Source organism: Hyla sarda, unplaced genomic scaffold (assembly GCF_029499605.1).
Source record: "Hyla sarda isolate aHylSar1 unplaced genomic scaffold, aHylSar1.hap1 scaffold_126, whole genome shotgun sequence".
Classification (NCBI taxonomy): Eukaryota; Metazoa; Chordata; class Amphibia; order Anura; family Hylidae; genus Hyla; species Hyla sarda.
Window position 1 is genome coordinate 281085 of NW_026607881.1, and position 14160 is coordinate 295244.

A 14160-nucleotide genomic window follows, 5' to 3' on the forward strand; every position below is an offset into this window, starting at 1 on the left:
TGAGCTCCTTTCTCTGTTCTCTCTGAGCTCCTGTCTCTGTTCTCTCTGAACTCCTGACTCTGTCCTCTCTGAGCTCCTGTCTCTGTCCTCTCAGAGCTTCTGTCTCTGTCCTCTCTGAGCTCCTTACTCTGTCCTCTCTGAGCTCCTGTCTCTGTTCTCTCTGAGCTCCTGTCTCTGTCCTCTCTGAGCTCCTGTCTCTGTCCTCTCTGAGCTCCTGTCTCTGTTCTCTCTGAGCTCCTGTGTCTCCTCGTTGCACTTATGTCCCTCCTGGATTCCCGCTTCTGTCCTCTGTTCTGATGCTTTTTCCTCTGTGCCGCTTATCTCCAGCATACTTCTCTGTCATCTCCCTCTCAGTTCAGCTTACAGCTGGTGTTTCTCATCCTGATACATGAGCGCTGCTCTTGGAGTCAGATGTTATATGAGCTGCACTCGGAGGTGGGGTTTCCTTTGGCCTCTCACAGTCTCTGTTACCTGGTTTGACTCCGTTTTGCAGTAAAGATTTAGCTGGTGAGGAGCCAAGAGTAGAAAACTGAGTGTGAGAGAACGTAGAGGCCTCCCTGGTGGTAGAGAACGTACGTTCTGGCCATAATCACAATTAGCTGACGACTACACTCAATAGTTGGGACACCCACTCAATATTCCCTGAGGAGGCCATGTGTATATATGATGGGGGAAACATGTCGGAATAAATAAATTCTAATAAGGAACCTGATGGGAATGTATCAGTAACAAGATCTGCTCTCTGGATGTCTATCACCATCTTAGATCCTGTGATCCTCTAATACACCAGGACCCTGTGATCCTCTAATACACCAGGATCCTGTGATCTTCTAATACACCAGGATCCTGTGATCCTCTAATACACCAGAATTCTGTGATCCTCTAATACACCAGAATTCTGTGATCCTCTAATACACCAGGACCCTGTGATCCTCTAATACGCCAGGATCCTGTGATCCTCTAATACACCAGGATCCTGTGATCCTCTAATACACCAGAATCCTGTGATCCTCTATAACACCAGGATCCTCTGATCCTCTAATACACCAGGATCCTGTGATCCTCTAATACACCAGGATCCTCTGATCCTCTAATACACCAGAATCCTGTGATCCTCTATAACACCAGGATCCTCTGATCCTCTAATACACCAGGATCCTGTGATCCTCTAATACACCAGAATTCTGTGATCTTCTAATACTCCATGATCTTGTGATCCTCTTATACACCAGGGTCCTGTGATCCTCTATAATACCAGGATCCTGTGATCCTCTAATACACCAGGATCTTGTGATTCTCTATAACACCAGGATCCTGTGATCCTCTAATACACCAGGATCCTGTGATCCTCTAATACACCAGGATCCTGTGCTCTTCTAATACACCAGGATCCTGTGATCCTCTAATACACCAGGATCCTGTGATCCTCTAATACACCATGATCCTGTGATCTTCTAATACACCAGGATCCTGTGATCCTCTAATACACCAGGATCCTGTGATCCTCTAATACACCAGGATCCTGTGATCCTCTAATACACCAGGATCCTGTGGTCCTCTAATACACCAGGATCCTGTGATCCTCTAATACACCAGGATCCTGTGGTCCTCTAATACACCAGGATCCTGTGATCCTCTAATACACCAGGATCTTGTGATCCTCTATAACACCAGGATCCTGTGATGCTCTAATACACCAGCATCCTGTGATCCTCTAATACACCAGCATCCTGTGATCCTCTAATACACCAGCATCCTGTGATCCACTAATACACCAGGATCCTGTGATGCTCTAATACACCAGGATCCTGTGATGCTCTAATACACCAGGATCCTGTGATGCTCTAATACACCAGGATCCTGTGATGCTCTAATACACCAGGATCCTGTGATGCTCTAATACACCAGGATCCTGTGATGCTCTAATACACCAGGATCCTGTGATGCTCTAATACACCAGGATCCTGTGATGCTCTAATACACCAGGATCCTGTGATCCTCTAATACACCAGGATCCTGTGATCTTCTAATACACCAGGATCCTGTGATCTTCTAATACACCAGGATCCTGTGATCTTCTAATACACCAGGATCCTGTGATCTTCTAATACACCAGGATCCTGTGATCTTCTAATACACCAGGATCCTGTGATCTTCTAATACACCAGGATCCTGTGATCTTCTAATACACCAGGATCCTGTGATCTTCTAATACACCAGGATCCTGTGGTCCCCTAATACACCAGGATCCTGTGGTCCCCTAATACACCAGGATCCTGTGGTCCCCTAATACACCAGAATCCTGTAATACACCAGGATCCTGTGATCCTCTAATACACCAGGATCCTGTGATCCTCTAATACACCAGGATCCTGTGATCCTCTAATACACCAGGATCCTGTGGTCCTCTAATACACCGGGATCCTGTGATCCTCTAATACACCAGGATCTTGTGATCCTCTAATACACCAGGATCCTGTGATCCTCTAATACACCAGGATCCTGTGATCCTCTAATACACCAGGATCCTGTGGTCCTCTAATACACCGGGATCCTGTGATCCTCTAATACACCAGGATCTTGTGATCCTCTAATACACCGGGATCTTGTGATCCTCTAATACACCGGGATCTTGTGATCCTCTATAACACCAGGATCCTGTGATCCTCTAATACACCAGGATCCTGTGATCCTCTAATACACCAGGATCCTGTGATCCTCTAATACACCAGGATCCTGTGATCCTCTAATACACCAGGATCCTGTGATCCTCTAATACACCAGGATCCTGTGGTCCTCTAATACACCAGGATCCTGTGGTCCCCTAATACACCAGAATCCTGTAATACACCAGGATCCTGTGATCCTCTAATACACCAGGATCCTGTGATCCTCTAATACACCAGGATCCTGTGATCCTCTAATACACCAGGATCCTGTGATCTTCTAATTCACCAGGATCCTGTGATCCTCTAATACACCAGGATCCTGTGATCCTCTAATACACCAGGATCCTGTGATCCTCTAATACACCAGGATCCTGTGATCCTCTAATATACCAGGATCCTGTGATCCTCTAATAAACCAGGATCCTGTGATCCTCTAATACACCAGGATCCTGTGATCCTCTAATACACCAGGATCCTGTGATCCTCTAATACACCAGCATCCTGTGATCCTCTAATACACCAGCATCCTGTGATCCTCTATCACACCAGGATCCTGTGGTCCTCTAATACACCGGGATCCTGTGATCCTCTAATACACCAGGATCTTGTGATCCTCTAATACACCGGGATCTTGTGATCCTCTAATACACCGGGATCTTGTGATCCTCTATAACACCAGGATCCTGTGATCCTCTAATACACCAGGATCCTGTGATCCTCTAATACACCAGGATCCTGTGATCCTCTAATACACCAGGATCCTGTGATCCTCTAATACACCAGGATCCTGTGATCCTCTAATACACCAGGATCCTGTGGTCCTCTAATACACCAGGATCCTGTGGTCCCCTAATACACCAGAATCCTGTAATACACCAGGATCCTGTGATCCTCTAATACACCAGGATCCTGTGATCCTCTAATACACCAGGATCCTGTGATCCTCTAATACACCAGGATCCTGTGATCTTCTAATTCACCAGGATCCTGTGATCCTCTAATACACCAGGATCCTGTGATCCTCTAATACACCAGGATCCTGTGATCCTCTAATACACCAGGATCCTGTGATCCTCTAATATACCAGGATCCTGTGATCCTCTAATACACCAGGATCCTGTGATCCTCTAATACACCAGGATCCTGTGATCCTCTAATACACTAGGATCCTGTGGTCCTCTAATACACCAGGATCCTGTGGTCCTCTAATACACCAGGATCCTGTGGTCCTCTAATACACCAGGATCCTGTGATCCTCTAATAAACCAGGATCCTGTGATCCTCTAATACACCAGGATCCTGTGATCCTCTAATACACCAGGATCCTGTGATCCTCTAATACACCAGCATCCTGTGATCCTCTAATACACCAGCATCCTGTGATCCTCTATCACACCAGGATCCTGTGGTCCTCTAATACACCGGGATCCTGTGATCCTCTAATACACCGGGATCTTGTGATCCTCTAATACACCGGGATCTTGTGATCCTCTAATACACCGGGATCTTGTGATCCTCTAATACACCAGGATCCTGTGATCCTCTAATACACCAGGATCTTGTGATCCTCTAATACACCAGGATCCTGTGATCCTCTAATACACCAGGATCCTGTGATCCTCTAATACACCAGGATCCTGTGGTCCTCTAATACACCAGGATCCTGTGATCCTCTAATACACCAGGATCCTGTGATCCTCTAATACACCAGGATCCTGTGATCCTCTAATACACCAGGATCCTGTGATCCTCTAATACACCAGGATCCTGTGATCCTCTAATACACCGGGATCCTGTGATCCACTAATACACCGGGATCCTGTGATCCTCTGCAGAAGAGTGAGGACGGGTTAGATAAGATCACCCATACTTTAGTCCCTGGTAGATCCCGCTGCTCAGGATCCTACTTATTACTATAAGTTTGGGGGGGATTAACCATTTGTTGATCGGCTAGCTGAAGAGGTAAGGAGCAGAAGTCTTTGTGGCTCTTCTCTTGCGCCATGTTCTTTTCTTGACCATTGCTTATTGTCACTCAGCAGGTTCTCCTCCATAACCGAGAACACGCGGCCTCAGTCAGATGGAAACGCTTCTAGAAATCCTTGGCAGCCGCTGCCATTCCCTTTAAATAAATCGTGAAGACAATGAGCGGCACGTGGCCCCTGGTGATCCGGTCTCCTCTAATAGACTTGTGCTGACTCGTCTCTATCACTTCTTGTACCCTGAGGAAGCAGTATTGTGAGTGCAGCTCTGGAGGGTTACAGGGTGTCTCAGCACGGGGTCCTATGTATGCTCCTAATAATAGGTGGAATTCTGTATCCTCCGCACATATTCATCCTGTGGTCATGAGGACAGCTGCCCGGAGATTATACCGCCCCCTTGTCATAACACGGCCCAGTGTGTGTGTTTAGTGTTAGCGCCCGCTGGGCAGTGACCTAGATCCCACATCTCAGGAGCTTCTGCTGACTATACCGGCCTCTGTATAACCTCACCAGTGTATACCAATATATTATGGGCCTGGACTATATACTACATGACCATGTGATAATGATACCATATACTGGACTGTATAATATATGATCAGGTGATAATATCATATACTGGACTGTATACTACATGACCATGTGATAATGATATCATATACTGGACTGTATAATATATGATCAGGTGATAATATCATATACTGGACTATATACTACATGACCATGTGATAATGATATCATATACTGGACTGTATAATATATGATCAGGTGATAATGATACCATATACTGGACTGTATAATATATGATCAGATAATAATATCATATACTGGACTGTATACTACATGACCATGTGATAATGATATCATATACCAGACTGTATAATATATGATCAGGTGATATCATATACAGGACTGTATAATATATGATCAGGTGATAATATCATATACTGGACTGTATACTACATGACGATGTGATAATGATATCATATACAGGACTGTATAATATATGATCAGGTGATAATATCATATACTGGACTGTATAATATATGATCAGATAATAATATCATATACTGGACTGTATACTACATGACCGTGTTATAATGATATCATATACCAGACTGTATAATATATAAGGTGATAATATCATATACTGGACTGTATAATATATGACCATGTGATAATGATATCATATACTGGACTGTATGATATATGATCAGGAGATAATATCATATACTGGACTATATACTACATGACCGTGTGATAATGATATCATATACTAGACTGTATAATATATGATCAGATAATGATATCATATACTGGACTGTATACTACATGACCGTGTGATAATGATATCATATACCAGACTGTATAATATATGATCAGGTGATATCATATACAGGACTGTATAATATATGATCAGGTGATAATATCTTATACTGGACTGTATACTACATGACCATGTGATAATGATATCATATACAGGACTGTATAATATATGATCAGGTGATAATATCATATACTGGACTGTATACTACATGACCATGTGATAATGATATCATATACAGGACTGTATAATATATGATCAGGTGATAATATCATATACTGGACTGTATAATATATGACCATGTGATAATGATATCATATACTGGACTGTATAATATATGATCAGGTGATAATATCATATACTGGACTGTATACTACATGACCATGTGATAATGATATCATATACAGGACTGTATAATATATCATCAGGTGATAATATCATATACTGGACTGTATAATATATGACCATGTGATAATGATATCATATACTGGACTGTATGATATATGATCAGGAGATAATATCATATACTGGACTGTATACTACATGACCGTGTGATAATGATATCATATACAGGACTGTATAATATATGATCAGGTGATAATATCATATACTGGACTGTATAATATATGACCATGTGATAATGATATCATATACAGGACTGTATAATATATGATCAGGTGATAATATTATATACTGGACTGTATACTACATGACCATGTGATAATGATATCATATACAGGACTGTATAATATATGATCAGGTGATAATATCATATACTGGACTGTATAATATATGACCATGTGATAATGATATCATATACTGGACTGTATGATATATGATCAGGAGATAATATCATATACTGGACTGTATACTACATGACCGTGTGATAATGATATCATATACTAGACTGTATAATATATGATCAGATAATGATATCATATATTGGACTGTATAATATATGATGAGGTGATAATGATATTATATACTGGACTGTATACTACATGGCCGTGTGATAATGATATCATATACTGGACTGTATAATATATGATCAGATAATGATATCATATACTGGACTGTATACTACATGACCATGTGATAATGATATCAAATACTGGACTGTATAATATATGATAATTATATTATATACTGGACTGTATACTACATGACCATGTGATAATGATATCATATACTGGACTGTATAATATATGATCAGATAATGATATGTACTGGACTGTATGATATATGATCAGGTGATAATGATATTATATACTGGACTGTATACTACATGACCATGGGATAATGATATCATATACTGGACTGTATGATATATGATCTGATAATTATCTCCAATACTAGATTGTATACTACATGACCGTGTGATAATGATGTCATATACGAGACTGTATAATATATGATCAGATAATGATATCATATACTGGACTGTATATTACATGACCATGTGATGATATCATATACTAGACTGCATAATATATGATCAGATAATGATATTATATACTGGAATGTATAATATATGATCAGGTGATAATATCTTATACTGGACTGTATACTACATGACCGTGTGATAATGATATCATATACTGGACTGTATAATATATGATCAGGTGATAATATCATATACTAGACTGTATACTACATGACCGTGTGATAATGATATCATATACTGGACTGTATAATATATGATCAGGTGATAATATCTTATACTGGACTGTATACTACATGACCGTGTGATAATGATATCATATACAGGACTGTATAATATATGATCAGGTGATAATATCATATACTGGACTGTATAATATATGATCAGATAATGATATTATATACTGGAATGTATAATATATGATCAGGTGATAATATCTTATACTGGACTGTATAATATATGATCAGGTGATATCATATACTGGACTGTATAATATATGATCAGGTGATAATATCTTATACTGGACTGTATAATATATGATCAGGTGATATCATATACTGGATTGTATAATATATGATCAGGTGATAATATCATATACCGCGCTATATATAATATATGATCAGGTGATGATATCATATACTGGACTGTATAATATATGTTCAGGTGATAATGATATCATATACTGGACTGTATAATATGTGATCAGGTGATAATATCATATACTGGACTGTATAATATATGATCAGGTGATAATGATATTATATACTAGACTGTATAATATATGATCAGGTGATAATATCTTATACTGGACTGTATAATATATGATCAGGTGATAATGATATTATATACTGGACTGTATAATATATGATCAGGTGATAATGATATTATATACTGGACTGTATAATATATGATCAGGTGATAATGATATTATATACTGGAATGTATAATATATGATCAGGTGATAATGATATTATATACTGGACTGTATAATATATGATCAGGTGATAATGATATCATGTACTGGACTGTATAATATATGATCAGGTGATAATGATATTATATACTGGACTGTATAATATATGATCAGGTGATAATGATATTATATACTGGACTGTATAATATATGATCAGGTGATAATGATATTATATACTGGACTGTATAATATATGATCAGGTGATAATGATATCATGTACTGGACTGTATAATATATGATCAGGTGATAATGATATTATATACTGGACTGTATAATATATGATCAGGTGATAATGATATTATATACTGGACTGTATAATATATGATCAGGTGATAATGATATTATATACTGGACTGTATAATATATGATCAGGTGATAATGATATTATATACTGGACTGTATAATATATGATCAGGTGATAAAATCATATACCGCGCTATATATAATATATGATCAGGTTATTTCCCACCCTTGTGTTTTATCTGATGAACCTCCTATATTTTTATTACCAGGGAGAAGATGATGCCAAGGAGCAGAAAAGCAAAGAAGACAGGCAGGATGTTGGGGGGTCCGTCAAGAAAGTGGGTCGTCCAGGCAGGAGGCGCAAACAGGAAATGGTGAGTTCAGGTCTCCTCTTCTGGTTGTCTCCCTGGGACACCCTCACCATGTAGGTGACGGCCATGATGCTTCTCGTCACATTGGCCCCCGCCTACGGCTGTATGCCAGGATTATGATGGTTTCTGGCTGCGTATCCAGCTGGTGGTTGATGAAGATTGGAGCCCCATGTTGGATATAGGTGGACTCCTAATCCAATGAATTGATGGTTGGAGTTGTTTGAGGTCACATGGTCGTTTATCACTTTCCTCATTTTATCATTCTCCACCATCCATAAACCTCTACTGCCGACTCTGAGAGGAGTCACCCATCCATGATTTTTTAAACCAGATGTCTTGGACACTAGAGGGCGCCGTCACTAATGGATCCTTGTCGAGTGAATATAGCGAGGAGGGGGTGAGAGCTCTATCTGGATTCTTTTTTAGGCCCTTGAGTCAACTCCATCTTGTACGGTATAAAAAATTATTGCTATTTTCTGTAAACGACCGTTAAAATGCAATATGGTTGCTGTGATTGCTCCTCGTGGGCGGTCCTTATACATTTCACAGCGTCCTGACTGGTAAATTGAGTGCTGTAATAGTAGGAAAGCTTAAGCTGTATCTCTGCAGGTCTTCAGTAGTCTCAGAAGGCTTAACGCAGAAGCTGTGGTGGTGATGGTGTTGGTTGTCCTGGTGGATGGACTCTTTAAGGCAGTGGTCTCAGACTGTGGCCCTCCAAATGTTGCAAAACTTCAACTCCCAGCATGCCCGGACAGCCAACGGCTGTCCGGGCATGCTGGGAGTTGAAGATTTGCAACATCTTGAGGACTACAGTTTGAAGACTGCACAGAGGGATGAGATGAGTGGGTATCCTTGATTTACCTTTCAGGGACAGTGTGCATCCTCTGGAGAAGGCAGGTATTAGGCTGTCTGAGCATGCTGGGAGTTGAATTTCTGCAACATCTTGAGGACTAAAGTGTGAAGACTGCACAAAGGGGATGAGATGAGAGGAAAGCCTTGATTTACCTTTCAGGGACAGTGTCGATCCTCTGAAGAAGGCAGACAGGAGGTGTTCGGCTATCGGGGTATTTTGCAACATCTGGAGGGCCACAGTTTGAAACCACTGCTTTAAGGGGAATTTATCATTCTGTGTGTGAATCTAGTTCTTTTTTAACCCCGTATGCCTGGGCACGTTTTTCATGAACAGCAAAGTAGCTTAAATGTCGTCAAGTTTCCATGCGTGGTCGTAGTCGCATTTGACAAATCACGACTGATGCAAAAAGCGAACCGGGCCGCATGACATTCGTGTTGTTTTCTCTAGAGAGACTAAATGATTTGTGCGAAACTCTTGTGACTTTTCATCCATTATGCAAAAATGTGCGACTTTTTAATACCAAAAAAAGAGGTTATTCCAATGAGAACCCCCCCCCCCTTTGGGTTTATCTCCGTGCGGCGCTCCCGTATATTGTACTCAGCATCCTTTAATAATAATAAACCCGCTCATTTGTGCTGTAATTAAAGACGGAAACATTATTAATTGTAGCGGAGTCACGATCGCGCTGCGGCTGCACTGACATCGTTTCGCTTCCAAGTGGAAAAGGTTGTGAACTCTGCTCCAGCTGGATGCTCATGATTTATTCAGCCGCCATTTATATTCACTGCTCGTCTGGCTGCTTACCCTATATTACCTGTCTAACTCTACTATGCTACCTAGTATTACCTCTGTTACCTGCTCAACTCTGCTGTATTACCTGAAATTACCTATGTTACCTGTGCATGTCTGCTATGCTACCTGGTATTATGTATATTACTTGGTATTACTGCATTTACCTTTATAGGTCTGGTACACCACAATGATGCTATATTACCTATATGCTCTAGTGTAGTCTGTACACCTGTATTATATTACCTGGTATTACCTATATGCTCTAGTGTAGTCTGTACACCTGTACTATATTACCTGGTATTACCTGTATGCTCTAGTGTAGTCTGTACACCTGTACTATATTACCTGGTATTACCTGTATCCTCTAGTGTAGTGTGTACACCTGTACTATATTACCTGGTATTACCTGTATCCTCTAGTGTAGTCTGTACACCTGTACTATATTACCTGGTATTATTATCCTCTAGTGTAGTCTGTACACCTGTACTATATTACCTGTATCCTCTAGTGTAGTCTGTACACCTCTACTATATTACCTGGTATTACCTGTATGCTCTAGTGTAGTCTGTACACCTGTACTATATTACCTGTATCCTCTAGTGTAGTCTGTACACCTCTACTATATTACCTGGTATTACCTGTATCCTCTAGTGTAGTCTGTACACCTGTACTATATTACCTGGTATTATTATCCTCTAGTGTAGTCTGTACACCTGTACAATATTACCTGGTATTATTATCCTCTAGTGTAGTCTGTACACCTGTACTATATTACCTGTATCCTCTAGTGTATTCTGTACACCTGTACTATATTACCTGGTATTACCTGTATCCTCTAGTGTAGTCTGTACACCTGTACTATATTACCTGGTATTACCTGTATCCTCTAGTGTAGTCTGTACACCTGTACTATATTACCTGGTATTACCTGTATCCTCTAGTGTAGTCTGTACACCTGTACTATATTACCTGGTATTACCTGTATCCTCTAGTGTAGTCTGTACACCTGTATTATATTACTTGTATCTTCTAGTGTAGTCTGTACACCTGTACTATATTACCTGGTATTATTATCCTCTAGTGTAGTCTGTACACCTGTACTATATTACCTGGTATTACCTGTATCCTCTAGTGTAGTCTGTACACCTGTACTATATTACCTGCTATTACCTGTATCCTCTAGTGTAGTCTGTACACCTGTACTATATTACCTGGTATTATTATCCTCTAGTGTAGTCTGTACACCTGTACTGTATTATCTGGTATTCTTATCCTCTAGTGTAGTCTGTACACCTGCATTATATTACCTGGTATTACCTGTATCCTCTAGTGTAGTCTGTACACCTGTACTATATTACCTGGTATTACCTGTATCCTATAGTGTATTCTGTACACCTGTACTATATTACCTGGTATTACCTGTATCCTCTAGTGTAGTCTGTACACCTGTACTATATTACCTGGTATTACCTGTATCCTCTAGTGTAGTCTGTAAACCTGTACTATATTACCTAGTATACTGTATCCTCTAGTGTAGTCTGTACACCTGTACTATATTACCTGGTATTAACTGTATCCTCTAGTGTAGTCTGTACACCTGTACTATATTACCTGGTATTACCTGTATCCTCTAGTGTAGTCTGTAAACCTGTACTATATTACCTAGTATACTGTATCCTCTAGTGTAGTCTGTACACCTGTACTATATTACCTTGTATTATTATCTTCTAGTGTAGTCTGTACACCTGTACTATATTACCTGGTATTACCTGTATCCTCTAGTGTAGTCTGTACACCTGTATTATATTACCTGGTATTATTATCCTCTAGTGTAGTCTGTACACCTGTACTGTATTATCTGGTATTCTTATCCTCTAGTGTAGTCTGTACACCTGCATTATATTACCTGGTATTACCTGTATCCTCTAGTGTAGTCTGTACACCTGTACTATATTACCTGCTATTACCTGTATCCTCTAGTGTAGTCTGTACACCTGTACTATATTACCTGGTATTATTATCCTCTAGTGTAGTCTGTACACCTGTACTGTATTATCTGGTATTCTTATCCTCTAGTGTAGTCTGTACACCTGCATTATATTACCTGGTATTACCTGTATCCTCTAGTGTAGTCTGTACACCTGTACTATATTACCTGGTATTACCTGTATCCTATAGTGTATTCTGTACACCTGTACTATATTACCTGGTATTACCTGTATCCTCTAGTGTAGTCTGTACACCTGTACTATATTACCTGGTATTACCTGTATCCTCTAGTGTAGTCTGTAAACCTGTACTATATTACCTAGTATACTGTATCCTCTAGTGTAGTCTGTACACCTGTACTATATTACCTGGTATTAACTGTATCCTCTAGTGTAGTCTGTACACCTGTACTATATTACCTGGTATTACCTGTATCCTCTAGTGTAGTCTGTAAACCTGTACTATATTACCTAGTATACTGTATCCTCTAGTGTAGTCTGTACACCTGTACTATATTACCTTGTATTATTATCTTCTAGTGTAGTCTGTACACCTGTATTATATTACCTGGTATTACCTGTATCCTCTAGTGTAGTCTGTACACCTGTACTGTATTACCTGTATCCTCTAGTGTAGTCTGTACACCTGCACTATATTACCTGGTATTATTATCCTCTAGTGTAGTCTGTACACCTGTATTATATTACCTGGTATTACCTGTATCCTCTAGTGTAGTCTGTAAACCTGTACTATATTACCTATTATACTGTATCCTCTAGTGTAGTCTGTACACCTGTACTATATTACCTGGTATTAACTGTATCCTCTAGTGTAGTCTGTACACCTGTACTATATTACCTGGTATTACCTGTATCCTCTAGTGTAGTCTGTAAACCTGTACTATATTACCTAGTATACTGTATCCTCTAGTGTAGTCTGTACACCTGTACTATATTACCTTGTATTATTATCTTCTAGTGTAGTCTGTACACCTGTATTATATTACCTGGTATTACCTGTATCCTCTAGTGTAGTCTGTACACCTGTACTATATTACCTGGTATTACCTGTATCCTCTAGTGTAGTCTGTACACCTGCACTATATTACCTGGTATTATTATCCTCTAGTGTAGTCTGTACACCTGTATTATATTACCTGGTATTACCTGTATCCTCTAGTTTAGTCTGTACACCTGTACTATATTACCTGGTATTACCTGTATCCTCTAGTGTAGTCTGTGCACCTGTATTATATTACCTGGTATTACCTGTATCCTCTAGTGTAGTCTGTACACCTGTACTATATTACGTGGTATTATTTTCCTCTAGTGTAGTCTGTACACATGTACTATATTACCTGTATCCTCTAGTGTAGTCTCTACACCTGTAATGTATTACCTGGTATTATTATCCTTTAGTGTAGTCTGTACACCTCTACTATATTACCTGTATCCTCTAGTGTAGTCTGTACACCTCTACTATATTACCTGGTATTACCTGTATCCTCTAGTGTAGTCTGTACACCT

At 39.7% G+C, this 14160-nt stretch overlaps 1 protein-coding gene across 3 annotated transcripts in view; it reads left to right on the forward strand.

Annotated features, from left to right (window-relative positions):
* DNMT3A (DNA methyltransferase 3 alpha) overlaps positions 1-14160 on the forward strand; it is a 285392-nt gene that overhangs the window by 34490 nt on the left and 236742 nt on the right. For all 3 annotated transcript variants that reach the window (XM_056551891.1, XM_056551892.1, XM_056551893.1), the window contains exon 3: positions 8899-9003. In XM_056551891.1, coding sequence (XP_056407866.1) covers positions 8899-9003 — 105 coding nt within the window. The remainder of the gene's footprint in view (positions 1-8898; positions 9004-14160) is intronic.